Source organism: Pyxicephalus adspersus, chromosome 5, assembly GCF_032062135.1.
Source record: "Pyxicephalus adspersus chromosome 5, UCB_Pads_2.0, whole genome shotgun sequence".
Classification (NCBI taxonomy): Eukaryota; Metazoa; Chordata; class Amphibia; order Anura; family Pyxicephalidae; genus Pyxicephalus; species Pyxicephalus adspersus.
In genome coordinates this window covers 138,399,325-138,427,013 of record NC_092862.1, presented here as the reverse complement: position 1 = coordinate 138,427,013, position 27,689 = coordinate 138,399,325, and the positions used below count along the sequence as shown (strand labels likewise).

At 39.5% G+C, this 27,689-nt stretch overlaps 1 protein-coding gene and 1 long non-coding RNA gene across 3 annotated transcripts; one reads left to right on the top strand and one right to left on the bottom strand.

The window, feature by feature from the left end:
- The first annotated feature begins 12,091 nt into the window (after window positions 1–12,091).
- LOC140331684 (uncharacterized) lies at window positions 12,092–26,450 on the top strand. Its single transcript, XR_011920964.1, has 4 exons — window positions 12,092–12,465; window positions 18,931–19,014; window positions 24,189–24,345; window positions 25,832–26,450. It is a non-coding gene; the product is annotated as an uncharacterized lncRNA (long non-coding RNA).
- ASB4 (ankyrin repeat and SOCS box containing 4) lies at window positions 15,232–24,849 on the bottom strand. 2 transcript variants are annotated; one of them, XM_072412900.1, is made up of 5 exons: window positions 24,438–24,847; window positions 21,782–22,081; window positions 19,217–19,707; window positions 18,925–19,038; window positions 15,232–17,098 (listed from the first exon to the last, which is right to left on the bottom strand). In XM_072412900.1, exons 1-5 carry the CDS (start codon window positions 24,625–24,627, stop codon window positions 16,910–16,912), a joined length of 1,284 nt encoding a protein of 427 aa, XP_072269001.1. In that variant the 5' UTR covers window positions 24,628–24,847; the 3' UTR covers window positions 15,232–16,909. The 2 variants fall into 2 exon arrangements, with proteins under 2 accessions (XP_072269001.1, XP_072269002.1); XM_072412901.1 differs by lacking the exon at window positions 18,925–19,038 and having other exon boundaries at window positions 24,438–24,849.
- Window positions 26,451–27,689: the final 1,239 nt, after the last annotated feature.

Here is a 27,689-nt window from a genome sequence, read left to right as displayed (position 1 = left end):
CTACTATTCCCAGATTTGGAGTAAAATTTGGTGATGTCAGTGCTGTGCCGCTCAATGTTCTTCTTCCTCTGACCCGAGGAAACAAAACTCAACCTTTACCAAGGTTGGAACCTCCAAAGACACAGAACAGAACAAGGCACAATAAGCTAATAGAAGGGAAAAGGCTACCTGCATTGCCCTTTGCCTCAGCTTTCAGAGTCCAGTTACTCTTTATACCGGTAGTTTTTCTTGTTTTATTATTCCAGAGATCGGTTATGAGGACAGCAAGAGAGGTAAATATTCTATATTTTTATTGCAGGAGGGCATTTTTAAAAAAAATATATTTAGTGAAAGTGTTGTTTTAAGTCAATTCGTCTCTTGAGAGCTTTTTGCTTTAAGTATGGATTTCCCACTGGCTCCTTTCTGCATAATATAGTCTGTTGCCCTTCCAGATTCCCAGGGATTGTCTCGGGTTTTGCAGAATTAAGCTACATACCCATCATCATCTCTGGCAAAAATCTAGTATGTGTGCAGTAATCTCACAACATTGTTATTATTGTTATTATTATTATTATTATTAATATTGTTATTATTATTATTAATATTATTAATAATATTAATAACCAGGATTTATATAGCACCAACATATTACACAGCACAGTACAATAAACAGGGGTTGCAAATGACAAATGAATACAGACAGTGACACCGGAGGAGAGGATTTGAAGAGCTTACAATCTAGAAGGTGGAATTAACACACAATAGAAGGGGAGATATGTATGTATGTATGTTGGTGGGAAATAGTGACTGTTTTAAAAGACAGAAGAAGATGGGTAGGCAAGTTTGAAAAAAATGGGTTTTGAGCGCTCTTTTAAATGAGCAGAAAGTAGGAGCAAGCCGAATAGGACGATAAAGACCATTCCAGAGAATTGGGGCAGCTCTAGAGAAGTCTTGGAGCCGTGCGTGTGATGAGATTATCAGAGAGGAAGTCATTAGTAGGTCATTGGAGGAGCGGAGAGAGCGGCTGGGGGGGGATTTTTCTACCAGGTCAAATGTAAGTGGGACAATAACTGTGTAGGGATTTGAAGGCAAAGCACAGGAGCTTAAATTTGATTCTAAGGTGAAATGGAAGCCAATGGAGAGAACTACAAAGAGATGCAGCGGAAGAGGAGCGGAGGGAAGGATGGATGAGTCTGGCTGCAGCATTTATAATAGATTGTAGAGGAGAGAGTCGGGTTAGTGGAATACCAGAGAGGAGGAGGTTACAGTAGTCCAGACGGGAGATGATAAGAGCATGTACAAGGAGTTTGGTGGTCTCAGGGGACAGGTAGGGGTGGATTTTGGAGATGTTGCGTAGGTGAAAGTGACAGGACCTGGAAATGTTCTGAATATAGGGGGTAAATGAGAGGGCCGAGTCAAAGGTGACACCAATACAACGTGCCTGAGGGGAGGGCCAAATAACAGTGTTGTTAACAGTTAGATATATGTCAGGGGGAGATTTGGAATTTGAGGGGGGGATGATGATGAGTTCCTTTTTATCCAGGTTGAGTTTCAGGAATCGGTCAGACATCCATGAGGAGATGGCTGACAGGCAGCATGAGACCTTATCCAGGACTGGGGGAGACAGGTCAGGGGTGGACATAGATTTGAGTGTCATCAGCATACCGATGTAAGCCAAAGGAGGATATGAGACTACCGAGAGAGGAGGTGTACAGAGAAAAGAGAACCGGTCCAAGGACTGACCCTTAGGGAACACCAACAGGAAGGAGAGTGGGTGAGGAGGAATTACCATTGAAAGAAACTTGAAAGGAGCGGTCAGACGGATAGGAAGCAAACCAAGAGAACAGTATCACTGATACCAATGGTAATCAATGATACCATATTTTGTATTAGAAGGGAGTGATCACATAGATATACAAACCTGATATATATATTTGATATGTGTACAGGGCATTAGACTGGATTCAGCATTTACTACTACTGTCAAACATTAGGCACCTGGGAGTGGTTAAAGGCACTAACCTCTAAGATTTTGCAAATACCTGTACAACCATTTACAATCAACTACAAAAGCCCAGCAGAACAGCTCTTTTTTCACTTTTTTATTGAATCTGCTTGTAAAAAACCCATGCAAATACACAAGCATTTTAATTTTTATTCAAGTGACACCAATTCAAGACCCCTGAATGCTACATGTAGCGTGCCAAATAATGTGCAGCAATGTGCTTCCTACCACCTGTGAACAAAGCATAATCAACATCCCCGTTAAGTCCAATGTTACCATTTTTTTAAAAGTGCTTTTGAGTGGTGAAACTTGTCAAAACCCTTTGCAAAAACCACTAGTTTGATCTCTAAACCCCCCTGAAGTCCCATTTCTTAGCTTCCTGTTGTGTACCAGGTGAGGTGATAGAGGAAAACATGATTTGCCAATACACCTCCAATGACAATTCAATTTTTCAATGAGCTTGTTTATGATATTAATAAGGAGTGTTTGTTCAGTTTGCCTAATGTGCATGTTCTTCTCCGTAATCTTTTGATGTAATAATGCACGGAAAGTATGTAGCCAGCAATATGTGACAAACAAGTGTTATCATGACCTCTCTGCCTGCACAGATTGCTTCCTTTACTCTTTTGCTAAACATAGAGGACAGCATCTTCCCCTGCAAAGTCCCGAGCACCAGATCCATGGTGAAAAGGTCAGCAAATGCTTCTTCTGGGCGTGTTTTTCCATTAAATGACCATCGCTCTTAATGCTTATTACGTTATTAGCCTGGAGAGGTTGATAACTGGACCAGCTGTTGCTGACGGAAGGATCTAAACCTCTATTATTTACCACTGGTACTCTGCCAATTACTTCTTCTCTACTGGGCACACATCCCTCTCCTTGGTCACATCTATATTAGGTGTTTCTATGCCAGGGTTGGGCTTATAGGAGAAGGCCTGAAGCTGGTGGGTCACGTCAGCTGAGGTGCCAGACATAGATGTGATGACTAAAAGTACAAGGTATTTACGTACAGGTGATGTGGTGCCAAAAAAAAACAGGACAGGGGATACCAGAATATTTTAATCTTTTTTTTGTTTTTTAAAAAGTTAATCATTTTGTCCAGATATTAAAGCTATTTGGCAACACATTTGTATCATACACAGTGTCAGATGAAAGTGTGTGTACAGTTGTTCGGATGCAATATTAATTAACTGAGCAAGAAAGAATGAGAAAAGGTCAAAGGAAGAAAAATAGAGAAGGCTAAGTGGAGCAGATAGTGGTGGCAGGGGAGGGTTGGAAATAGGAATAGTGTAAAAAGTGTAAAGAGTATGATGGGTGATATAAGTAAGGCAGAATTTGTCCAATATCGAAGAAAGCTTCTATTGCCAGATTGGTATGAGATCCAGGGGTTGCATCTTTCCTGTATGTTAATGTGCCAATGTGGTAGAGAGATATTGTTCAACGTTATTCAAAATTTTTAGCTTTCAACAAGGTAAAGAGATCTAATAGAGTTTTCCAGGATCTCACAAATATTTTGTGTCAGGAAAATGATTCGATCTATTAAAATGAGCTGGAATATTAAGTGATAAGTTAGTAAATGAATAGAGTTGCATGTTCTAATGCAAAATCTAAGAACTTTTCAACTAAACATGGAAGATCCTTCCAAATTGGACTCATCTTCTAAAACAGTTTGAGGAGGTTTTTTAAAACTAATTAGGCAACTCACCTCAGAACCATATATCAATGAAGTAAGACTTTATAATAGGCATTGATGCAAAAGGTATTAATAAATGAATGGGAAACTTTAGTGGTTACAAGGAAACAGGGAACTATGGGCAATATTAAGTAAATTGGAGGTAGTTTAATAAAGTAAGTCAATAAAAAGCTTATGGACTGCTTTAACATCAATGCAGAAAGTCTTTACTCTTCCTTACTCTATCCACAGGTTTATATTGCGTCTTTTAGAGAGCAGATCACACCGGTAACATTCGGGAATGAGCTGTTTCTGCTGAGATCCAGTTCCTAATAGGCTCCTAAAAACTGCTTAAGCTTCTTAAAGTCATTGCAGAAATGAGGAATGTCATTGATTTTTGGTTGAACAGTCACTCCCGGACTATTTAATGTCATCCATTTCCAGGATTGTATTATTCTCTTCCAACAGATTAATTGTCCCGGGTGCCTCCATGATGGTGTACTGCTTTATCTAAATCTTTACATTGGGTTTAATATTTATATCATGTTCAGTGGCGTAAGACCTAATAGATCTAAAACTATTTCCTTATTTATCGGGCAAAAATGAATTTTGGTTGCCGCATTTGTGATCTGGACATAGACCTGGGGGGAGGAACCTTCTACCTAATCAAGATCAGTTTGGAACTTCCAGTTGGCATTTACTATAGGGGACACCTGTATAGCAAATCTCTCTAGCAGCCTCTTCAGGGTTTAAATAAATTCCCATGATAAATCTGATTGGGCTTTTTCAAAGCTGGTGCACCCTATACTTCACCTTTTTACAACCTCATACAGTCCCATTCATCCAGAAACATTCTCTCTACTGTGGGTAAAAGTTTGACCACCAGTCCCCCAATCTGGAAGTGCCTAACTTTGGTTATTTAGTTGTACCCTCTTCTTTGTGTCTTCTCTGATGATGTTCTTCAACTAAAGGCATCACATTGGCAATCCACTCTTCCTATATTTTATTATTTTTTCTAGTAGTGGTCTCACTTTCCTATTTATATTTTATCATACAGACCAAGGAGTTTCTTGAGGATTGATTCTTGAACCTCATGTGAAGGTAAATCTAAATATTTCTCATCTCTATTACCCTCTACAACATGGACTTACATATTTTGTTTAACCGTGTTGTCCGGGTAAAGGAATACCCTGGTCAGACAATATCTCCTTGAGCAAACCTCTCCTTAAACACATCATCAACCATTTTACCAGAGGCATATACGGAAATATAGATGAATAGCTTAGGATATCTCACTGCATAATGAAGGACTGATAAGATAATTTGCCATATATTCAACTGACCTCAACCTGATCCACTGTAATGCTCTCAGTTGGTGGCTCAGTGGTTAGCACTCTTGCCTTTGCAGTGCTAGGTCCCCGGTTCAAATCTAGGCCAGGACACTATCAGCATGGATTTTCCAGGTTCTCCCCTTGTCTACCAGAGTTTCCCAAAATCCCACATCCCAAAAACATGCGTTGAGGTTTATTGGCTTCCCCCCAAAATTGGCCATAGACTGTATAAATGACACGACTATGGTAGGGATATTAGATTGTGAGACCCTTTGGGGGACCGGTAATGACATGACTATGGACTTTGTACAGTGCTGTGTAATATGATGGCGCTATATAAATACTGTGTAATATTAAAATTAAAGGCACAAAGTGTTGGCAAAAGTTTGGCATCAGAGTTAATACCTTGCTAATGGGTCAGGAGGTACACTTCCACTTAACCTTTGTCTTCAGCCCCAGCCAAACAAACCAATTGGATTTCCATGCCTTTATCTGGAAGAGCCCTGGATGTCCTCCTAATGCTTCATTGTGAAATAATTCAATCCCTGATTACCTATATGCCTGGGGAACCAGCCACTGCTCTAAAACCTCACCATGGTCATGGTAACTCGATATAGCAAATCACAATTAACTGTAAGAAGAAGTAACATTTGTAAAACTCTCTATACAACTAAACTGCGGTCCAGCATAGGATCTTGCCTTTAAATTGTGTCACACCCATTTGAGGATCTGGAGGAACCAAAGTTGTTGGTCTCACCTACCTGAAAGATCATTATATTTTATTTTTTGGAGTCCATTTATTGAAAGAGGAAAAATGAGGCCTGCTTACTGTTCTCATTGTCTTCTCAAACATGGTAAGGAATGCTTCCACTTCATCGGATGGGGTCGATGTTTGCACTTGGTTCCAGCCTTCACAGGTATATGGTTAAATGGACTGCCTTTAAATAGACCTTAACCTAAATAAGGGGTGGATCTATTACTAATCCTTGTTGTCCTTTACAACAGCGGTGGCTAACCGGTGGACCGCAAGAAAAATTTGGTGGTCCGCGGCTCTAGCTGGTGTGAGGAGAAGGACCCCGCGGAGGGGGGGGGGGGGTGCACCGGCCAGAGCTGCAGGCCATGTCTCTGATATGGATTGCAGGCCAAGGTGAGTAGGTGGGTTGTGTCTCTGGACACAACCTACCCACTCTCCCATTGCAGGTAGGGTGGGAAGGTTCTGGCATCATGACATGACGATGGGTGATGTTTCTTCCCATTTGAGTTACACATGGCTCCCTATGCATGAGCAGTCCAGAGACCGTAAGTTTAGTGGTCTGTAGGTCCAAAAAGGTTGGAGCCCACTGCTGTACCGTATATATATCCATGATACACACACATGAGCATTTATATACAAATACAACATTAAAGATTTATTTAACAAAATTCTTCTTTTCTAAACTAACTGATTTGTTTTGAAGAGTGTGTTCCCATAGATTTGCATGCCAGGTGTTGTGGGCATGATTCAGCCTTCATAGAGCATTCTGCATGTGGGAATATAGAAAGACAATGGTATACACCCAGCATGCGACGGAATGCAGAGCGTTAGTGACAGCTCTGTGCGCTGGTCTTTCAGCCTGTGAATTTCATCACTATAATTACTATCAACCCAGGATAACACATTATCACAGCCCACCCCTCTGTAATTGAACATCTGTTTGCTAAAACTTTAAACAGAAATTCAAAACTTTCCCATTGCAGCTTTTTTAAGCCTAATTAGTAATGTTTACTGTATGGAGTTTCAGAAAAAAAATACTTGGAGAAGACATATACACAGTGATATTTACAGACTAAGTCACTAATAAGGACATTTGATATGATGATGTATTAGGAAGCCAAGTGCCCTGATGTTAGGGGTCACCAGGAAGAATGGATAGGCTGCATTCTCAGTGATGTCCCTTGTGTCTAGGGTATAAATATTTTGCATTTCCAGGGATATACATTATCAGTACTGATTGGTTAGCTTGCATTATGAGAGATATAACCAATCTCTAGTTATTGGATAGGCTGCATTCTCAGTGATGCCCCTAGTGTCTAGGGTATGGATATCTTGCATTCTTAGCTACGTGCACATGTTGATAATTCTCGACTGATAATCGCCCCAGGGCTTATACCAAACTAGAATCTGGTGTGTGTACAGTGCTCGTTGTTAGTCATTCATGGATCTGTCCTGGCGGATCCACGAATGATGAGTGTCCGTAGTACAATTGAAGAGGAGAGAGCACAGCGGGGTGCCGCTCCGTCGTTTTTTCCCCTCCCCACTCCATAGAGAAGAACCGTGCTGTATGTACAGCGCTTGTTCATGCATCCTGCAGTCTTTTGTCGTTCGTGAAAGATCCTTTCCAAGATAATTATTGCACGTGTGTACGTAGCCTTAGTGATGTCCCCGGTGTTCAGTGGATGGGTATCTTGCATTCTCATTGGTATCACTGCTCAGCACTGATTGGTATTTTGCATTATAAGTAAAATAACCAGTCTTCAGGTAATGGATAGGCTCGTCAGTAAAGTCACTGATCACTAGTTGATGGATAGGAACAATATTCTGGTCTCTAGTGAACACACAAGCTAGTTTTAGGTGCGGTCACTACTTTAGTGATCACTGGTCTTCAGAGAATGTATAGGCTCAGTAAAGTGAATTGTCTCTAGTGAATGTATTATTATTAATATTATTATTATTATTATTATTAATAAACAGGATTTATATAGCGCCAAATTATTTTGCAGCACTGTATATTAAATTGGGGTTGCAAATGACAGACAGATACAGACAGTGACACAGGAGAGAGGGGACCCTGCCCAGAAGAGCTTACAATCCAAGAGCTGGGGGAACTATCACACAATAGGAGAGGGATATGGAGTGGTGGGAAGTAGTGACGGTTGTAAAAGACAGAAAAAGACGGGAAGGTGAGTTTGAGAAGATGGGTTTTGAGTTCCAGGGAGTCAGGCTGCTCTAGAAAAGTCTTGGAGCCATGTGTGTGATGAGGTTATGAGTGAAGAATTAGTAGGTCATTGGAGGAGAGAAGAGAGCGTCTAGGGGGGTATTTTTTTACCAGGTCAGAAAAAAAAAGTGGGACAAGAACTGTGGAGGGATTTAAAGGTGTTCATTTTCAGCTGTGGATATAGTAATTAAAAAAAGGGTTCCTTGAAGGCCTGAAACGTATTTTAAAGGTTCCCTATGTTAAAAATGTTTCTGGGTTAGAACCATAAAAGTGATTTTATTTGCTACATTGTATCTCCTGAAAACATGGCAGGTATTTATATTCAATGCTCTTAGCGCCATCTAGAGTCTTTATTGCAGTATTGCCACTTCTGTAACTGACCTGTAAAAAGTGAATCTACCAAAGACCCCAGCTGGGTAATATTTACAAGACATTGTTGCAATTTACAAATAATTTCCTTAAATGGAAAATATGTTTTTTTGTAATATGAACCAGCCTTTAGCAATTTGAATACTACATCACAGAGTCACCATCAGAAATTTCAGAACCTTGTACTAGGTAGGCTTCCTGGCCTATCATGTTTTAAAGTTCCAGCAATGCAAAAGTAAAGTCCAGTCTCTGTGCTAACCAAAAAAGAATCCAATGTTGGGTCTGGGCTAGCCAGCAAAGGTGCACATAGAGTCTGACCCTGTACTTGCACCTGTCATCCTTACTGGCTAGCTCAAATACCCACTTACACCTAGCTGGACCTAGCCCTTTAAATTGCACTTATTTCCTTTTTGGCCACCTGACCCTTCCCTTGCACCTATATTCCTTGCTGTTTAGCTCAGACTAAATACTTGAACCTAGTTCCTTTGGTGGTTAGCTTAGACAAGGGGTCGGCAAACTTTTTGGACTACTAGGTCATTTCAGGAGGTCAAGAAGGCACACTAGGCCAGAAGAAACAAAGTGTCCAAGGAATGTTTTTTTATTTAAAAATACAGTACGATCAATAGGAAACATGATGTTGCATGTCTTAGAGACAAATACAATATCAGGTTTTAATGATGGGGAGTTCAGTAACAGAATGTCATTAGGGGATTGTCAGTGAGCTGAGAGCGCAAGTTGTTGTTACAAAACTTCATCTCGAAGAACAGCTTCTCGAACGAATAAGTGCTGCCAAACATTGCGATCACGTGCTTGGCACAGGCTAACAACATTGGAAACTGAGCCAGTGGCAGCTGTTGGTAGAAGTCAATGAAAGTCTCTGTACGTGTGCGCATGCTTGGCATCGAAATGCCCCTTGACATTTGACCTCTTGAAAGTGCTGTTGGTGTCTTGGTGAACAGTTTGTCAGTCCATTCGGGCTTGAAGACAGAATGGAAATGTAATTAGGGTTACTGTGCGGGAACTCAAAGCTATCGATGATATCATGGGAACTTGCGATAACGCGACAATTTATTTGGGCCGGGTCCAACAATAAATACCTGGGGGGGGGGGGGCGTTAGGCTGGACCAGGGGTGGGCATAACCCTGCCCACTCTCCCATCGCAGGCTCAGATCCGGGGGACGTGTTCTGTAGCTCTGGCTGGTGCACCCCCCCAGTGGGGTCCTTCTCCTGACCCTGCTCGTGGTGGCACCGGCCTGAGCCGCGGACCACCCAAAGGGCCAGAGAAACATCCCTATTGGGCCGTAGTTTGCCCATGTCTGGGCTAGGCTGTATCTGGCCTAAAGGCCGGAGTTTGCCTACCTCTGGCTTAGACCATCCAATGGACTTGGCTAGCCAACAAGGTAGCCAAGTGTAAGCGGAGCATCAGGTTAGCCAGGTTAGTAAAGGAGCCAAGAGAGGGATCAGGCTCATTTGCAGCAATTACACCTGGGCTGTAGAAGACAACTTGCCATGTAGCAGCTGGGCCCTTAACAAAAGCTCCTCTGATAATGATCCTGCTGCAACAGACAGATCTCCCTGTTAAATTTCCTTACTCTTGTTCATGTCTACCTGTGAGGTTTTGCTCTTCACTCCTACTTGAAACCTAATATGTGAAAGTTTGTTAAAATGAATAGCTATGTTAATGCAGTTATTTTGTTTGATTTCAGACATTCTCTGCCAGCAATCACTCCCATTGCCAAATCTTATTCTTATCTGTTCCCTGTCTCAGGGCACCTACACAACTAATTCTAGCTGGGCTCTGCACCTCAATTACATGCCTATTGAAAATCCCTCCAACCTTTTACAGGTAGATTGAATGGCACTTACAAAAAATGAAGTACAAAGTACTTTGTATGATATATGTTACTTCATCTTGGTTGATACTATAAATTAGCATTTTTTTTTTAAATGACATAGGCCAGCGGTTGCGGCTGGTGGTCCGCGGCTCTGGCTCTTCTCCTGGGGCGCACCGGCCAGAGCAACGGACCTTGTCCCTGTACGGATTGCAAGCTCAAGGCAGTAGGCGGGTTACTCTGGAGTGGGCAGTTCTGGCATTATGATGTAAGTAGGTTTCTTCCCCTTTGAGGGACACACAGCTCCCTGTGCATGAGCGGACGGAGTCCATGCATTTGGTGGTCCATAGGTCCGAAAAGTTCGGCAACCACTGACATAGGCAAAGCTACTGGTGGACTAGTAGATCAGCTCTACCTTACTGCACCCTATAGTGGTGTAAGGTATCATTTGAAGGTTTCATCTTCATGGCCATTGGAAAAGTTGATATGTTTCCTCTTCTTTTACAGGTTTGCCTTATCATATAAAATGACCCTGTGCCAAATGACTACTTAAAACCAACCTTGCATCAAAATTCTGGATCCACTTCTTCATTAAGCCCCTGTCCCTACATATAAAATGCCTTCTTGCATTAAAAATACAAATGAGACAATAAATTAAGAAAATTGACATATCTCACACCCCACCTTCTGCATGTGGTGACTAGGTGAGGGTGATGTCATGGGCCAAATCAATGGGCCAAAACTCATCCTCAATGCTCCTTAACAGCCCACGACATCACCCCCACCAACTTCACATTGCACAGAATATTTTCTTTGTTTGCCTCCTCATGTGTTATAAAGAACAAATCAGTAATAAGAATATTAACATCCTATTGGTCTGAATGATAACAAAACCAGAACTGCAGCTTTTTCATAAGGATTATAAAGAAGATGATTGTTTGGTGTAGCTCTGTGAGAACCAAGGTTAGACATTGTTCCAGCAGTTTATATAAAGCAATGTTTGCCAAAGGACGTTCCAAAACTGAAACACTTTAGCCGGGTGTTGAAATCTAAACAACTTACCACAAACTTTATGGCAACTGAAGGGAGTACATTGACCTGGAATGGAAGCAAAAAAAAGTAATTTCTGCAGTTTTTATCTTCTGGTATTCAATGGGCAAAGCTCTAAAAACTGCTTTATGAGGATTTTTTTTACTGCCTTTCCTTTCCTGTAAAGTCTTGATTGTTCCACATTAAAGTATATTTCTAGCCATAACATGAGGTTGTGTTAAATATGAACTAAAGTTCTACTTTCAGGAATCCACAATTGGGCAGGTTATTACTGCAGACAGGTGATGTCCCTTCTGCAAAAAGCTCTCCTACCTTCCTGATGGCTCTGGGTATCTGGCAAAAAGGTGAGCTGTGCAGCTTTATCTTTGTTTGCCAGGATAACCAGCAATCCAAACTTTCCCAGTGCATTCCGGGAATTAATAGACTCCCGCTCACCTGTATGAGAGTTATGACATCCCAACACTCCCAATCACGTTGACCAAGAATCATCTTCGGGAAGTAAAGAACAAGGAGCATGTCAGTGGCTGGCGAGGGCACAGGGACAGATGAGTTTATTTTACTTTACCTTAAGAAAACTCATTACCTTCACTCATTTTAATCTATTCTTTGTAAATATCACCTTGAGTATATTATGCAAAATACCTATTATTTTTCCTATAGACTTTCATCTATATCCTTATTTGCAAACCTATGATCCAATGCACTATCTACTTTGGTATCTTTTACGACATTACAGCGATTCCTTTCTCCCACATTATGACTTTTGACTCACTCCCTTTATTTTCAGTCCTTTTTATACCTTTATGATATGTTAATTAACTCTACAGCTTATATGTTGATCTACTGACTGAGAAAACCAATTATCAGAAAGTATTAGAGGTATACATGAATAAGAATGGCTTTGTTTTTGGTTTATAAATGCTTTATATTGTTTGAATATTTATCCATTTATCTGTACATATAACTGTTTCTGAATATGTATGATAACGAGTTATTCATCTTGATGTATTACTATATCAATATATAACTTCTCTATGCATTAAGGTATGATTATATTTTATTTGTTCTAAGCAAATCTCTTTATTACATGCCTTTCTCTATAGTATATATCTACTCAAGTCTCTTGATCCCCTGAGGAAGCCATTGATTTGGCGAAACGCGTCGGGATATTTTCGGAGACACTTAGATTTCCTAAGTACAACTCTTTGATGCACTCTGATTTAGTATATCTTCGATTAACACTTGTTCACATGTATGTTTCATTATTGATCTGTTATCCTCTATACTTTTATAGTTCATATGTTTTGTAATATGTACCTATGAAGTAATACACTTTTATTGCAACATTACCTTACTATTGTTCTGTTTTCAAAAAGCACTGACACAAACGATTTAATAACATATTATTAGGCCAACAAAAGCCTGTCTTTTTTTTTTTTCCTCTCTATTGTCCATTAAGAAAACTGATATCAAACATGTCAAGCCTCAAAATTAGTACCTAAATAATTAAAAAACAACTCTTTAAGAGCTTTAATAGCTTATCTGATCCTAGAATTAAAATGAGTACTCTCACTCTGGTGTGCGCAGTTATGCCTAATATATGCAATGCACTCGCTGTTTCCAAACGCATGTGCACCCCAAACACATGAATGCCTTTGTATCTCCATCTGCCAGTGTGTGGATTTTTAATTTGTTTTTTATACTTACGGTGTTTTTTTATTAGTTTTAAAGTTTTATTTTGTTGAAAGAAACTTTACGTTGAATTTAGGCTAGTTACTTTTGCAGGCAGGTAAACTGTCCCTTAAAAATGGCTAAAATTGTAACTAAAGTATCTATTCAACTTTCTGTTTCTATTCTAGCATTTGCTTGTGGTAGCATTGCTGCATGGGTTTTGAGATGTTACATGCAACATAAAAAAGAAATCTCTAATTGTTAGAAAAACAAAACTGCACAGCTTCCTACCACAAGCAAATGCGTGCAAAAGTGTTTGCAAATGTCTAGCGGTTACAGGCTTTTACCTCTCCTAAATGCTGTGTTACTGCTAATCTTAGATCAGTCCTATGGCTATTAAAAGATGGATGTGTGATAGCTTAGTGCATATAACAAGTGCTTCTTGTAATAAGGTCTCTTAGCCCCCTCATGTCACCTGTACCCCATACTGAAGCTATTTGAGCACAAAATGTGCTTGTACGGTTTACAACCAGCCAGTGGGAATATCCGTGGGAATATACAGGGGCACCTTAGCTGGGGCACATCAGTGAAAGCCTATGTCATCCTTACCTTGGGTAGAAAGCTAATGTTTGCATATATTAGGGATATATATGACAAACATAAAGGCTGAGATCCTTTCATTTTGCAGGAGACTATAATTTTAATTTTAATTCCAGGTTCTAACAGTAAAAGCGTGTGACCTTTCTAACTTTGCTTAGATCGTAGTTGCCAGCCCCAAAGAAAAGCGTGAAAACCAGACAAAACAAAGAAAACTGGGGTTTTAAGTGGCAAGTGCAAAAATTGTATTTGGCATACAGACTTGTATGCAATCAATGGTGAAACAAATACAGTAATAGTGCATCAAACAGATAGTAAACCAAGGATCAAGTGAGTGAGTTAACTCAGGGGTATGCCTTAATCACTTGACAAAAAGTTGCCTAACCAGATGGTAAAAGGTAGAAGTGATCACAATGTCTCAATCCCGTGTTTTGCAACGCGTTTCGCTGGTGGGCTTCATCAGGGGATACACAGAGCAATTTTAGTTTAAGCAATGAAAATCCGTGGCAGTCTTTCTAGTGAAGAAGCACATCATTAAGACTGAAGAGATTTCACCCATATTCTATGTCAGGTTTGAGATCCAGCTTGCATCCCATCTAAGACTTCTGCCTGCAGGAGCCTGATCCTTATTTTACTATCTGTTTGATGCACTATTACTGTATTTTTTTCAGCATTGATTGCATACAAGTCTGTATGCCAAATACAATTTTGACACTTGCCACTTAAAATCCCAGTCTTCCTTGTTTTGTTAGCCTAATTCCAGATTAAGCAGAAGCTGTAGGTAGCAGGGCAGTTGAAGCACATGCCTTACACTGATGGCCAGGTGAAGAAGAAGGGTAGGAGATCAGGTGGAACAAAGGTGCCAAGCAGGAGGCCAAATCTAGCACAAAAGCTGATTAGGGGATTGCTTGGGGCATGGGAGTTAATTATGGGATTAGGTGGGATACAGGAGCGGAGCAGCAGGTCAGATGGTGCACAGATACAGAGCAGAGGGCCAGATGGTGCACATAAACTGAGCAGGTAGCCAAATAGAGCTAAAGATGAGGCAAGATGGAGCATAATTGCTGAAAAGGAGATCAGGTAGAATGAAGAACCACACAGGAGGCCAGATGGAGCCAATGAGCTCAGTAGGAGGCATAGAGTAGATGAACAGGTCTTTCCCTGGGGCATAGAAAATGAACAGAAGACCTGGTGGACCAGAAGAACTGAGCATCTGGATCAAAGGGTCTTAGGTGATTCCCACAATTGCATCCTAACTGCACCCCAGTAATGGTCTTTGAAATGTTGCTGGATGTTGGACACCCTTTATGGATCTCTAAATCGACCTAAACCCATCAATCAGACAAATAGCTCCCCATTGACCAAAATAACTAAGGAGATCAATTTGCGTGATTCCCATCATTGATGACATCAGACAATACAGATCCTATGCAGGTTTTTTGTTGTGTCCATTTTTTTGAAAAGAAAATAGTTTTTTTGCCATAGCACTTTTTGTGTTTTTGCAAAATTTTAAAACATTTTGAATAGATAGCTACATAGGAGAATATCATAAAAGGCACCACCTCCTTCTCATATAGCATTAAATCCAAATGTCTAAAGCGTAATAAGGATTTTTTCGGTGCTAATATTAATAATCACAACTAAAATATTAAATATTTCCAATTTATTGTGTACACATCCCTATGTGTAAATCCTTATTACACTTTGGAAATTTGGATTTATTGCAAAATTTTAAAAGACAACCATCAAATTTATTATTTTTTGACTATTTTAATTCTAAAAAATGTTATATCTGTTTACACTGCATTACAGCGCTAATATTAACTAAATATGTACAAATATCATATCTACATATAAATAATAATAGTACAATATCCAGACATTTGCTGAATGCCTGGTGACCTCGTTGCCAATTTGCATTTAGCAAGCTTTGACAATACCAGCTCTTCTTCTTGTGTAAAATAATAATTCCCAGCATGCACTGCAGAGCAGAGGAACCTTGGAATTAGTTCTCACCCCTGGCCCAACATAATAAATTGTATCCCAACACCAATTTTTGTTTGCTTTCAGTAAAGTGATGAAGGATTGGAAGCCCTATCATGTTTTTACTTTCAAAGCACAATCATATGCATTAACACATTATTTATTTTAATTTAAAAAAACATACTTTTTTGATAATTTTTAATATATATGCACACATGTATAAATTCCTATCTGTTATTCCTCATGTTTTGCAGTTCTTGTTTCTTCAGAAGAAGAATAGATTGTCAGAACTACAAACAATCACTCATTAATAACATCCCAAGACAAAATATCCATTTGTAAACATATTAACAGATTTCAAGTTTTTACACTTACATAATATTATTTATCTTTATCTTTTCAGCAGCAAGTTATTATACAAGTGTAGAAAAGGAAATTTGGCATAACATTTAGAAATGACCTGTTTTGGGTTGTTATTAATGAGTGATATGATTGTGGTTGTGACAAACTATTCCCATAAGAAACAAGAACTGCGAAAGGTGTCAAGCATAAGAGATGGGAATGAATACTGTGTGAATACATATAATAAAAATGATCATAGAATGTATGTGTAATTACAGAAATTGGAATAAATATGCTTATGATTGTGCCCTGAAAGTCCTGAAAAAACTTTTGATTGTGGAACAAGAAAGGAGGAGATATGTCATATGTTAACAGTAAGGTAGCCAATTAAATGGTAATTGGATAATGATGCACCACATCGGACCTATTAATGTAGCTTTTTTTTTTCTTTATGTGCTAAACACAGATGTATTGTAGGGCTTTGGCCGTGTGCTTTTGGAGTTTGCACACATTGCCACAATCCAGATATGTAAACCCAACCGTAAAAACCTTTTCTGGATTTGGAAGTTAGGGAAGTTGGTTGATATGGCCACATCATGCAGACCCAATAGGGTATTGGGCCTGATTTATTAAAGCTCTCCCAGGCTGGAGAGAATAAACTTTTATCAGTGAAGTTGGGTGATCCAGCAAACCTGAAATGGATCTGGTCCAGGATTGAAAACATTTGCTAACAAATAGCAAATTACTTTAAGAAATCCATTCCAGGTTTGCTGGATCACCCAGCTTCACTGATGAAAGTGTATCCTCTCCAGCCTTGGTGAGCTTTAATATATGAGACCCAATGTATTTACATCTTGCCTTCTTCCTCCGCATGCATGACCATAGGGTACAATCACATGTGATGCTGAGAATTTGTGATAGAAAGAAATGAAATCCAGTGAATGAAAGGGATGAGCTGGGGCAAAATAATACTGGACGTTCTCCAGCCAGGATATGAGAAGAGCTCAAGTGACTGCAGCTTCTAATGTATTGCTCACAGTGTGCAGTAAAATCAGAGCAAGCATTTCCAGTATAGCAGCTGGTATAACGGCAAGACTGCAGATTTAAAAGAAGCGTCCTTGCGGCTCCAATAGAATATATTTCTTCAGCACGGTTGGTAGTGATAGTTGAGGGATGACCCGGTGGCATCTCTTCCGTAAAAACATTCGTATGGCACATCTGGAAAGGTGCATGAGGGATCGAGGAGTGTTACTGCAGACTGCGAAGAGAGCGTCATAGAAAGAGCCATGTCTCTGCAATATATAAAGAGAGCTGTGATGAGCAAAGTCTACAACCAACACAACATACAACATCCACATACAGATATCAGCGACATGTCATGTGCAAACAATCAGAAGAGACCAGAACAATCGTTATGTGTTTAAAAAGCATGAGGCGTCTCTTATATTTATGTTACCCGCACAATACAATATTCATTTTGGATGCTAAATGATATCCTAAAGGATAAAGGCAGAATGTAAATCAGCGGAAAGTGGCCGCATTATTGGAAACCTCAACAAGCGCTGATTTACTAAAAAAGATTAGACTGTTCACCTAGGAATTACAAAGGAATTTTCACTTAGCTTAGTAAATGTGGCAAAAATTCACATTGTTAGGAATTCGCAATCACATAAAGGAGTGGCAAAAAAACATGAATTTTGCTTGGAAGGGGAAGTTTCATCTAATTTACTAAGCTAAATGAAAATTCCCTTACAAGGAGATAATTCACTTTGCTAAGTGAATAGCCTATCTTCTTTTAGAAAATCAAGCCCGATGGGGTTATTTAGGAGAACAGGCTGTTCACCTTCGCCAAGGACTTTTCATTTAGTTTAGTGATTGAGGTGAAGCTAAAATATTCCACTATTGCAGCATTGCAAGTGACGGTTCAGGAATGTAATTGGCTTATTTACAAAAGCAAAATTTTGAAGTATAACGGTCAATATTCTATATAATCTCCAACATGTTCTGTAGGGTAGGACATTGCTGTAATTAAGATTTCACTACCGTGTATGCAATGCATTTATCTCATCTGTGTATTTTACTTTTCTCATTATGGTGTGCAGAATATAATGCAAATTAAAAAAAAGCCCAGGTCTGGGCATTTTTAATTGAATAAAATAAAAATTCAGCTTTGGTCATAATTCAGCAGTCAAGTCAGATCCATATCTTGCAATACTTCATTTTTGCAACAAGTTGTCCTCAGCCTTCCAAGTTGCATAACATCCAGCCCAGAAAACTGAGGACATCCTATAGCTATAGGGTGTCATGGCCCTGCCCCCTTAGTGGGTATTATCATGGCAGCACTGATTGCATTTCCAGGAACCACCGACTACCGGAGAAGGTTGGTGGTAGAAGAAGTGAATCCAACATTTTGCATCATCTGTAATTTGCTACCCCTTTTTAATGCACAGCACTGCATTATATGCAGGTGCTATATAAAGTTTTTTAAAATTAATAATAACTTGGCTCCTGGACCTGAATAAATAGGCAAAGCCAATGCATTCCATCTATATTAATTTCCCCAACTCCTGGATTGTAAGCTCTTTGGGGCAGGGTCCTCTCCTCCTGCGTCACTGTCTGTATTCATCTGTCATTTGCAAATGTTATATTTTGTTTGATTATATCACGTTATTGAATGCATTTAGCACAGTAGGTCTATGGTATTAATAGGGCTACAAAGAACCTATATTAAAGCTTTATTATTTATCACTTCTGCCTAGTAAAAGCCTGTCTTTTCCCTCAACCCTTCCCTTAAAATCGAACTATTTGCAACTTCTATTTATTGTACAGTGCTGCATAATATGTTGGTGCTATATCCTGTTTATTATTATTATTATTATTATTATTAACAATAATAATAATAATAATATTAACAATAATATGGGAGAGTCACTAGGCACCTTGGCTATAGATACAAAAAATGTATATAAAAATTATAAAATTACATATATACTGAACACAGCATGCTAACATTTTATTTTATGTAATTGGGGAGATTATCATGAAAATAGTAATATAGTAATATACATACTCTAACATGCATAAATATATAAATTTGCTTCTGTTTATTGTTTATTACCTCCAGGGCATCTTCAGGAATTGCTTTTATCCATCTGTGTGTCGCTATGATGTGTTCATAAGCATTGGCCATGACTTCTACTGCTCTTGGGTAAGAGTAACATTCTTGCAAGACCTGCACATAAACCATTTTGATCATACAATACACAGAATTTTAAACTTTTGATGCTCTTAAGGCATAAAGTTTAAAGACCAACGCCAGCCAGACTTTTTAAACTATATTTAAATTTTGTTCTTATTTTTGCTTTCAAGTTATCAGTAATTATAATATAACAATGAGGTAAATTAGGTACCTTATGGAACTGTGGTGGATATATCCTGGCGGCCCCATGGTTTAGAAGAAGCTGGTAGCATATCTCTGGCTGGCCAGCTGCTCGCACAGACGTCACTTTGAGCACATACTGCTGAGCAGCGCATCCATTGCAGTCCATGGCATTGGCCTCTGCTCCAGCCTCCAGCATCATATGCATTAATATATGGTCGCAGTTCCACGCTGCTTTGTGTAGGGGTGTTTTTAAATCAATATCTCTTGTATTGACTTCAGCATCATAATCCAGCAACATTCTGCAGATCAAATGATGTTTGTCGCTGTATTTCTGCTCTTTGATGTTCAGGGCCCAGTAGGCAGCAGTGGCTAAAGGGGTCTCCAGGTTAGCATTGGGACTGTCCACCATGGCTCCGTGGTTGACGTAGAAAGCCACCAGTTCAGGAATTCCAATTCTTGCTGCTACGTGCAGTGGAGTTTCTTCAGTGTGGTCGTTACTTTCCAGGTTTACATTGGCACCTGAGAGCAAAGAAAGTTTCAACATGAGCTTATTTCCCTCATGGGATAAAACATTAGGCAATCTGATCACCCAGAAGGAAACCTAGGCATGAACCTGGGGCCCAATGGATATCCAAGCAGCCCAACTCTACCCTTCTGCATTTGCAGTAAATAAAGCAAACTGGACAAAGCTCCTGTCTGTATGTTCTTGTAGCCAGTTGGTATCTGATGGAGCTATGCAATTATTTTACCTATGTGGTATTATAACCTTTTTCAGGTTTAATTTCTGGCTGTGTCCCCTGTGAAATCTCCATTGGTTGTAAATTCTACTTTTGGCATTGATTACCAGAGATGTTTGGATGCTTTTCTTGCACTTGTCATGTAAACACTAATTTCATCCTCTAATCCATTTCATCATCTAACATTTAAAACAGTCTTTAATGTCACCATGTTGCACTGCTAGGGAAAATTACCTACTAAAAATGTTTTTGTTACTGTGTAAAATGGCTTTGTTACTGATGAACAAAGCAATGTGATCATGACTGGTAAGAGTTGGAGATAAAGCCCATGACTTTTACAAAATATTTAATACTGTATAATGATACAAGCTTTTTGGATCAAGAACAGGTCCATTATTGTTGAAAGAAACCTTTGCAACCCTCCAGAGTCCTTTAATGTCAATTTCACCCAAAAAACAAAACAAAAGAAAACTAACTTTGCCTTTAAAGCAAACCAATGCAATTCACAAAATGGTAACATTGTCTCAAAATTGTGAAAAAGCTAAACACCAAATTTTGATTATTCCTAGGTATCCCAAGTTGCTACTGTTCCACCCCCCCCCCCCCAATAAGGGGCAGTAAAAATCTATTATTATTATTATTATTACACAGTATTTATATAGCACCATCATATTACGCAGCACTGTACAAAGTCCATAGTCATGTCACTAGCTGTCCCTCAAAGAGCTCACAATCTAATGTCCCTACTATAGTCATATGTCATTTATACAGTCTAAGGCCAATTTTTTTGGGGAAGCCAATTGACCTGACTGCATATTTTTAAGATGTGGGAGGAAACCAGAGTACCCGTAGGAAACCCACGCAGACACGGGGAGAACCTGCAAACTCCATGAAGAATCTATAAGATGTTTTAATCTTTTACTGCTCTATAAAACCTGCAAACTCCATGAAGAATCTATAAAATGTTTTAATCTTTTACTGCTCTATAACTAAAAAAGAAAATTTTCTCTTAACACTATCATCAGAATTTTCACCACCTTTTAACCTAAACTCACAAAAACTAAATTCACCAAGAGGTAGAAGTAATTGACTAATTTTTGTCAAAAAATAAAGCACTGGCTCCTGGTGACTTCTGCACGTTTGTTGTGTCGCTGCTGGTGACAATGTCAGTGGCTATACAATGGCCGAAGATGATCACCGTCCATTTGGAAGCCTGACATGGAGTCAAAGGCAAGGATGACGGCTTCCTCTGGCGTGGTGAAGACAGGCCTCGGACTTGTCATTGCTGCATGGCCGCTACACGAAAGTAAGTTTGTGCCATAATCAGCAAGTATGCTGCGCACCCTTCAAAATGAAAACCTGGAAAACTCTCCCAGAGAAGTGGAAGTTGTTACAAACTCAGAGACCCTGATTTAATAATGTTCTCCAAGGCTGGAGTGGATACATTTTCATCAATGAAGCTGATTGATCCAGCAAACCTGGAATGGATTTCCTAAAAGCCATTAGCAAATGTTTTTAATTCTAGACCAGATCTATTTCAGGTTTGCTGGATTACCCAGCTTCACTGATGAAAGTGTATCCTCTCCAGCCTTGGAAAGTTTTAATAAATCAGGGCCAGAGTCTCTAAGGGTCAACTGTCTATTGATGGCCATGGCACTCGAGATGTTCAGATGTGATCGTTAAGTGTCAACAGAGTTTGTCCATATCACATAGAGACTTCTTTCATAATACAATGAGGTTTGTGTAAAATATAGGGGTCACATCACTGGACAAATGAGCTTATTATTGCAGTATTTTGATTGCCTAATTAAATTAGTATTTGCATCCATTATATTCATAAATGCCATCTCTCTTACCAGACCACACCAGCTCCTTGGCGCACCTCAACGCCTCTCTGGTTCTGCAGTAATGTAGAGGAGCATGGCCACTCATGGAGAAGGAATTCAATTTTGCTCCGTGACTGATCAGTATTTTGACACAATCTAAGTTGGCCACCTCACAGGCAACATGTAATGGTGTTTTCCCATTTGGTTTACTATTGATAGAGGCGTTGTGTTCTAGCAGAACCGTCAGACTCTCCAAATGTCCCAACATCACTGTAATGTGCAGACCTGTCGCCCACGAAGATGCCAGTTTAAAACTGGGCAGCCAGTAACCTAGTGATATAAAAGTTACAATAAAGTGAACCTGTCACCATGTGACTTGGAATTACAGATATAGGACAGACTTGGAGACATTTTACTGCCTAAAGTTGATATTCATATGTATTTTGAAACTGAGTATCAAAAATATTTTAAAAAGCACAAATGACACTCTTAGCGAACACCATTGAGGCAACAGCCTGGGCCTCAAAAATTGGGTTGAATGTCATCAGACCAGCTTTAGGGAAGGTTCAGTCCTAGCAATCCTGTGCCGCACCTGGTAATTGCCACCTTGCAGTATTGGTTCTTCAAGAACCAACATCTGTAGATTTGACAGCGGGCTGCAGGTTGTTCAGTACCACTCATTGCTGCCCCCATTCATTCTTTATGTGGCTGCCATGGGGGAGAAGCCACTACCATTCACTGGAATGAGAAAGCGGTAACCGCATTGCAACCTAATTGCCAGCCTGAACATGGCTTTAGTATGTAAGCAAAAGCCAAACTTTTTGACCCTGATTTACTAAAGTTTTCCAAGGCTGCAAAGAATACACTTTTATCAGTGAAGCTGGGTAATCCAGCAAACCTGAAATGGGTTTCCTAAAATTCATTAGCTATTGGTTAGCAAATGTTTTCAATCCTGGACCAGATCCATCCCAGGTTTGCGTGATCACTGATGAAAGTGTATTCTCTAAATCAGGGCCTTTGTGTTTTTGGGTGAACAGATATACATGGATACTAATGCCGAAAAACAATGTACCTTATTTAATTTACAGCCCTGCATAATATTTTGGTGCTATAAAATTACTGTCTAATAATAATACATTGTAATAATAATACATTATTACATAATAATACATTTTTTTTTTATGTAGCATTTTTTAATACTTTTGTCTGCTTTATGTGTGTTTGAGGCTGCTGAAATTTGTTTTTCAGTGTACACAGTGTTAGCAGCTGATGCAATAACTGGCAAAGTTTCATGGAGCTGTATAAAATACAACAATGGGCCACGTTATGTAATATGGTATAAATGCCTAGTCATTCTGCCATAATAAATCCCCGACATGTGACTCTGGCAAGCCACTAGATTAAATTCACACTTGGCAGTGTGTAGATGGCCAAGAATATATCAGTGGTCTTGTATGACCCTGACCCCGTTCAGCAGCAGTTTGCAGATTAAATTCACCACATGAGCCATGATGACCTGTTGCAGCTCAGGTCATTTAGGTAAACATGCTTATCAAATATATTGAATCCTATAGGGGGTACATGGAATTCAATGCAAAGCATTCCATGCTTGTTGATGTATCCAGGAGCCCAGCTCTGTTTATGCAGGGCCACTTTAAAACTGGACTACATAAATCTTGTTTTCTGATAAAAGTATTTAAATATTATTTTTTCATTAGGCTGACATTGGTACCAGAACTTGTTTTCATATTTTATCCCCTGCACAGCAACAAGCTTGGGAAAGGAAAAAGCTGTACTAGGAGCCAGCAAATCTTTGCTGTATGTGTGTCTGCTGGCAGGGAGCACGCTGATTAGTGGAGAGAGTATAGTGAGGACAATTTATGACTTTTTAGTATATTTCTGCTCATTTAATACAAGCAGCAGTTACAGTTACACTATGGTGGCAGGAAAGTGACACCAGTGCAATCCCTAACTAAAATAGAGAATGTGGGGTCACCCACCTGGCTGGGTTGTCTGGTAGAAGTGAACAAAGGAGGGCTGGTAGAATCAAAACTTTTTTGCCAGATAAACCAGTTTATGCATGTATTTAACTATGCACTTAGTCTGATTTTATGTGACACTGGACCTGATTTATAAAAGCTCTCCAAGGCTGGAGAGGATACACTTTCATCAGTTAACCAGGGTGATCCAGAAAACCTGAAATGGATCTTGCCCAGGATTGAAAACATTTGCTAACAAATAGCAAATGACTTAAGAAATCCATTTCAGGGTTACTGGATCACCCAGCTTCACTGATGAAAGTGTATCCTCTCCAGCCTTGGAGAGCTTTATTAAATCAGGCCCAATGTCATCCTGCTCAAGTAGTGCAAAAGGACAATGTCTCTGCAAAGGTCAGCCACGACTTCCTTATACTCACCTTTCCTTTGTTTCTTTGCAGCACTTCCCTTTGTCACATGCTTTTAAATTGAGCATGGGTCCTGCAGACCTGTGCACGAGCCTAACTCTGCCAAATGACCGGCCGAGGGACAACCACAACCTGCTGGGCCACTAGAACTGCGGATTTCAGTGCAATGGAGACTGAAGGAACAGGCAAGGTGAATGCAAAGGGGTCAAGGCAACCCTTTTGCAGGGACACCATCACTTTCCTTTGCATGGACAAGTCTAACATAAATATACTAATGTATACCTGCTTTGTAGGAGGCCAAAATAAGCTTCTCATCCTCCACTTCAAACACCGTGTCCACGTCTGTGTTGCCTTCATTAAGTAAGTTCTCCACAGCAACATAGTCATTTGCTTGGAGAGCCTTCAGGAACGTTTCTTTCAGGATCTTATTGGACAGGTAACGCGGGATCTTCTTCCCACCATCTGGATCCATATCTTCCACCTTCCGATGTATACAACCCCAGCTTAATATTTAATACACAGCCACTTAGTCACTGACAAGACTGACTTCGAGTAATTCTATCGTCTAGCCATAGCTGCACCTTCTATTTATATATTGCCTGCTTGCAAACTTGGAGGAACTAATTATAGATGACACTGAGCTACTGGCCTGTCAACAATATCAGTAAGAGGCTCCTCAGAATGGGGGGATTATCCAAAGGGAGATGGGGGGATGCACACAAATGTTGGGTGGGCTGGACGAGATCCCCAAGATGCAACGTGGAATGCAAGAGATGAAGCCGGCCCAATGCTGAATGGAAACACAGTTCAATCCATTGTAATTTTTTGTGATCCTTTACAATACTTTACAGGTTGTCGCCAGGTTACATATGCCATAGGAACTGTTGGTTTTTTCTTAAGTTGAGATGGGTGTAGATGGGTGAATATGGTTGTTTATATTTCCAAGTAAATGGAAAGAAACCATTTCCAGTTAGTAATGTTCAATATTTTCCATGGTACAAGAAAGTCCCCAGGTTACATACGAGATAGGGACTGTAAGTTTGTTCTTGAGTTGAATTTGCATGTAAGTTGGAACATGTACATTATATTAATAAATGCAATTAGGACAGATGTTTGTCTCAATATATTATTAGTCAGCGTGGTGTCATTTACTGTATAAAATCCTCACTGTGAGTTAATCACAAACAAAGCAAAATAAAAATCTTTATGGAGCCTAGACATTCATTAACTTCTGGAGCAAGCTATGCTTTGATATGCAAAAAGAAATAACTGCAGAGATTGTCTTGGTCATTAAAAAGTTACACTAGGCTGCAGAATGAGCTCAGTCTCAGCCGTGTTTAGCAAAAGATTTCTTCTGCAAGTCACAGGAACGAGCAGAGAAGCCCCGTTCATATCTAGGAGTCGTCCTTATGTCAGATGTCCTTAACTCGGGGACTATCTGTACTTTGTACTGTTTTGAATATAATTATATTGGAATTGCTCAACTTTTTATTACTAATAAGGCATATTTAGAGGTCAGTCCTGTGACTTTAAAACATAGTATCAAGGAAGGAGGGGAGCTACTTCAGCAGAGTCCTAGAACTGTAATAACATTAGAATTTATACAATTGTGTTATCCCTTAACTGGCAGCTCAGTCCTGCACATGCTGACCTTGGTTTCCTCTCTGCTGCATTAGGTTACATCTTTATTCCCAGTATGCTTCAGCAGATTGATGAACGACTGATTGGGACGACCACTGTGCATTTCTATGAAGAAGAGAACATTGGGGTGCAACTCACTCATTCTCCCCTCTCCAAAGAACAGAATGGCATTGTGTGTACAGCAATTAGTTGTTCTCCTCGAAGTGATCAAGAAAAAACATCTCCAACATAAATCCTCTGTCCTGCCATCGGACATTTGTACAGCACTTTTGGAGTTTTTGGAGTTTGGTCATCCTTATTGGCAAAAGTGGAAGGAATGAACTCCAAAGCATGCACAGGAGTTTATTATTCTGAACATATACAGACATTTGACAGGGGGATGCTCATGTGCAGCTCCTGCAGGAAGGATCCCAAATGGGATGGTGGGTGTTATTTGTTGCAAGAGAGACCACGGTATCCCAATCAATGTGAAAACTCCAATTTTTTAAATAGAAGTTGAAGTTCCCCATTAGGATTTGGCTAGAGCTCAGTATTAAAATACAAAAAAATCCTGCATTTGTAAAAAAGGAAAAATTCTTGTATATGTATTGGTGTGCACACCACATATAACGCACATGATGTGGATCAATATAAATAAAGTATTTCCTGCATTAACCCTAATCCGTTCAGTATTTCTGTCTGGGAGCTGAGCACACCTGGTGAAAAAAAACCAACAGAGCATTTCAGTGAACAATGAAAAAGAGAAATCTGACCTGCCTGACCTCACACACCCAACGTTGAGAGTATCAAATACCAAATTCCTTTACCTGTGGTAGGAAATGTTAAAACAGATATAAAACATATTATAATTCACCTATGTAATAATTAAAAACTAAATGTTTTTACAAATTCACTGTCCAATCACAGACTGGAGGAAGAGAAGTGACCAGATTGTGCTGCCTAACTGCCAAAAAGTGCGGTCACCAACGTGTCACCATCAACGCCGAATGCACAGCGGTCACGGAGCTCAGCTGTATACTTACCTGTACAGGTAGTCCCTGGGTTACATATGAGATATGGACTGTAGGTTTGTTCTTAACTTGAATTTGTATGTAAGTCGGAACATGTACATTATTTTAGTAGTTGCAAGGACAGATGTTTGTCTCAACATATTTTAGGCAGCATGATTTCAGTTACTTTATAAAATCCTCACTGTGAGTTATTCATAAACCCCCCCCCCAAAAAAAAATTATGGAGCCTAGACATTCAATAACTTCTGGAGCTGTGCTTTGATATGCAAAAAGAAACAACTTCAGAGTTTGTCTTAGTCATTAAAGAGTTACAAGAGGCTGCAGAAAGAGCTCAGTTCTTAAGATCACCCACAAGCTGTGTTTAGCAAAAGATTTCTTCTGCAAGTCATGCAAACCGCGCCTCCACCCATCAAGCCTCCGTCCTGCACACGAGCGAGCAGGAAAGCCTTGTTCGTATCTAGGAGTCATTCGTATTTCGGATGTCCTTAACTCAGGGACTACCTGTAAAATGGTTTACATAAAATGTCTTTTAACATGTGTATATTACAAGAATCAAGCGTTTAATGTAATATGTTTGTTTTTAGATCCATAAATAAACACAAATGTAAATGATTCCACTGAAAGTCTTATTAGTTTTATGCGACTATAAAATGCTCATACAATATTCACACCCTGCAAATATAAACCTGATATTTATATACAGTAACCTCAGATACAATGTGCAAAGTGTCCTCTGTATACCGGAGTCTTTGATTCTGATAAGATTTGCAGTCATAGTTCATTTTATAATGAAATCACTCCCAGTCTACAAACAGGATTGTTAGCTTACCAACATCCTGCTCTCATGCCATCTGTTTGCATTCTGCCAAGTTTGTAAACTCTA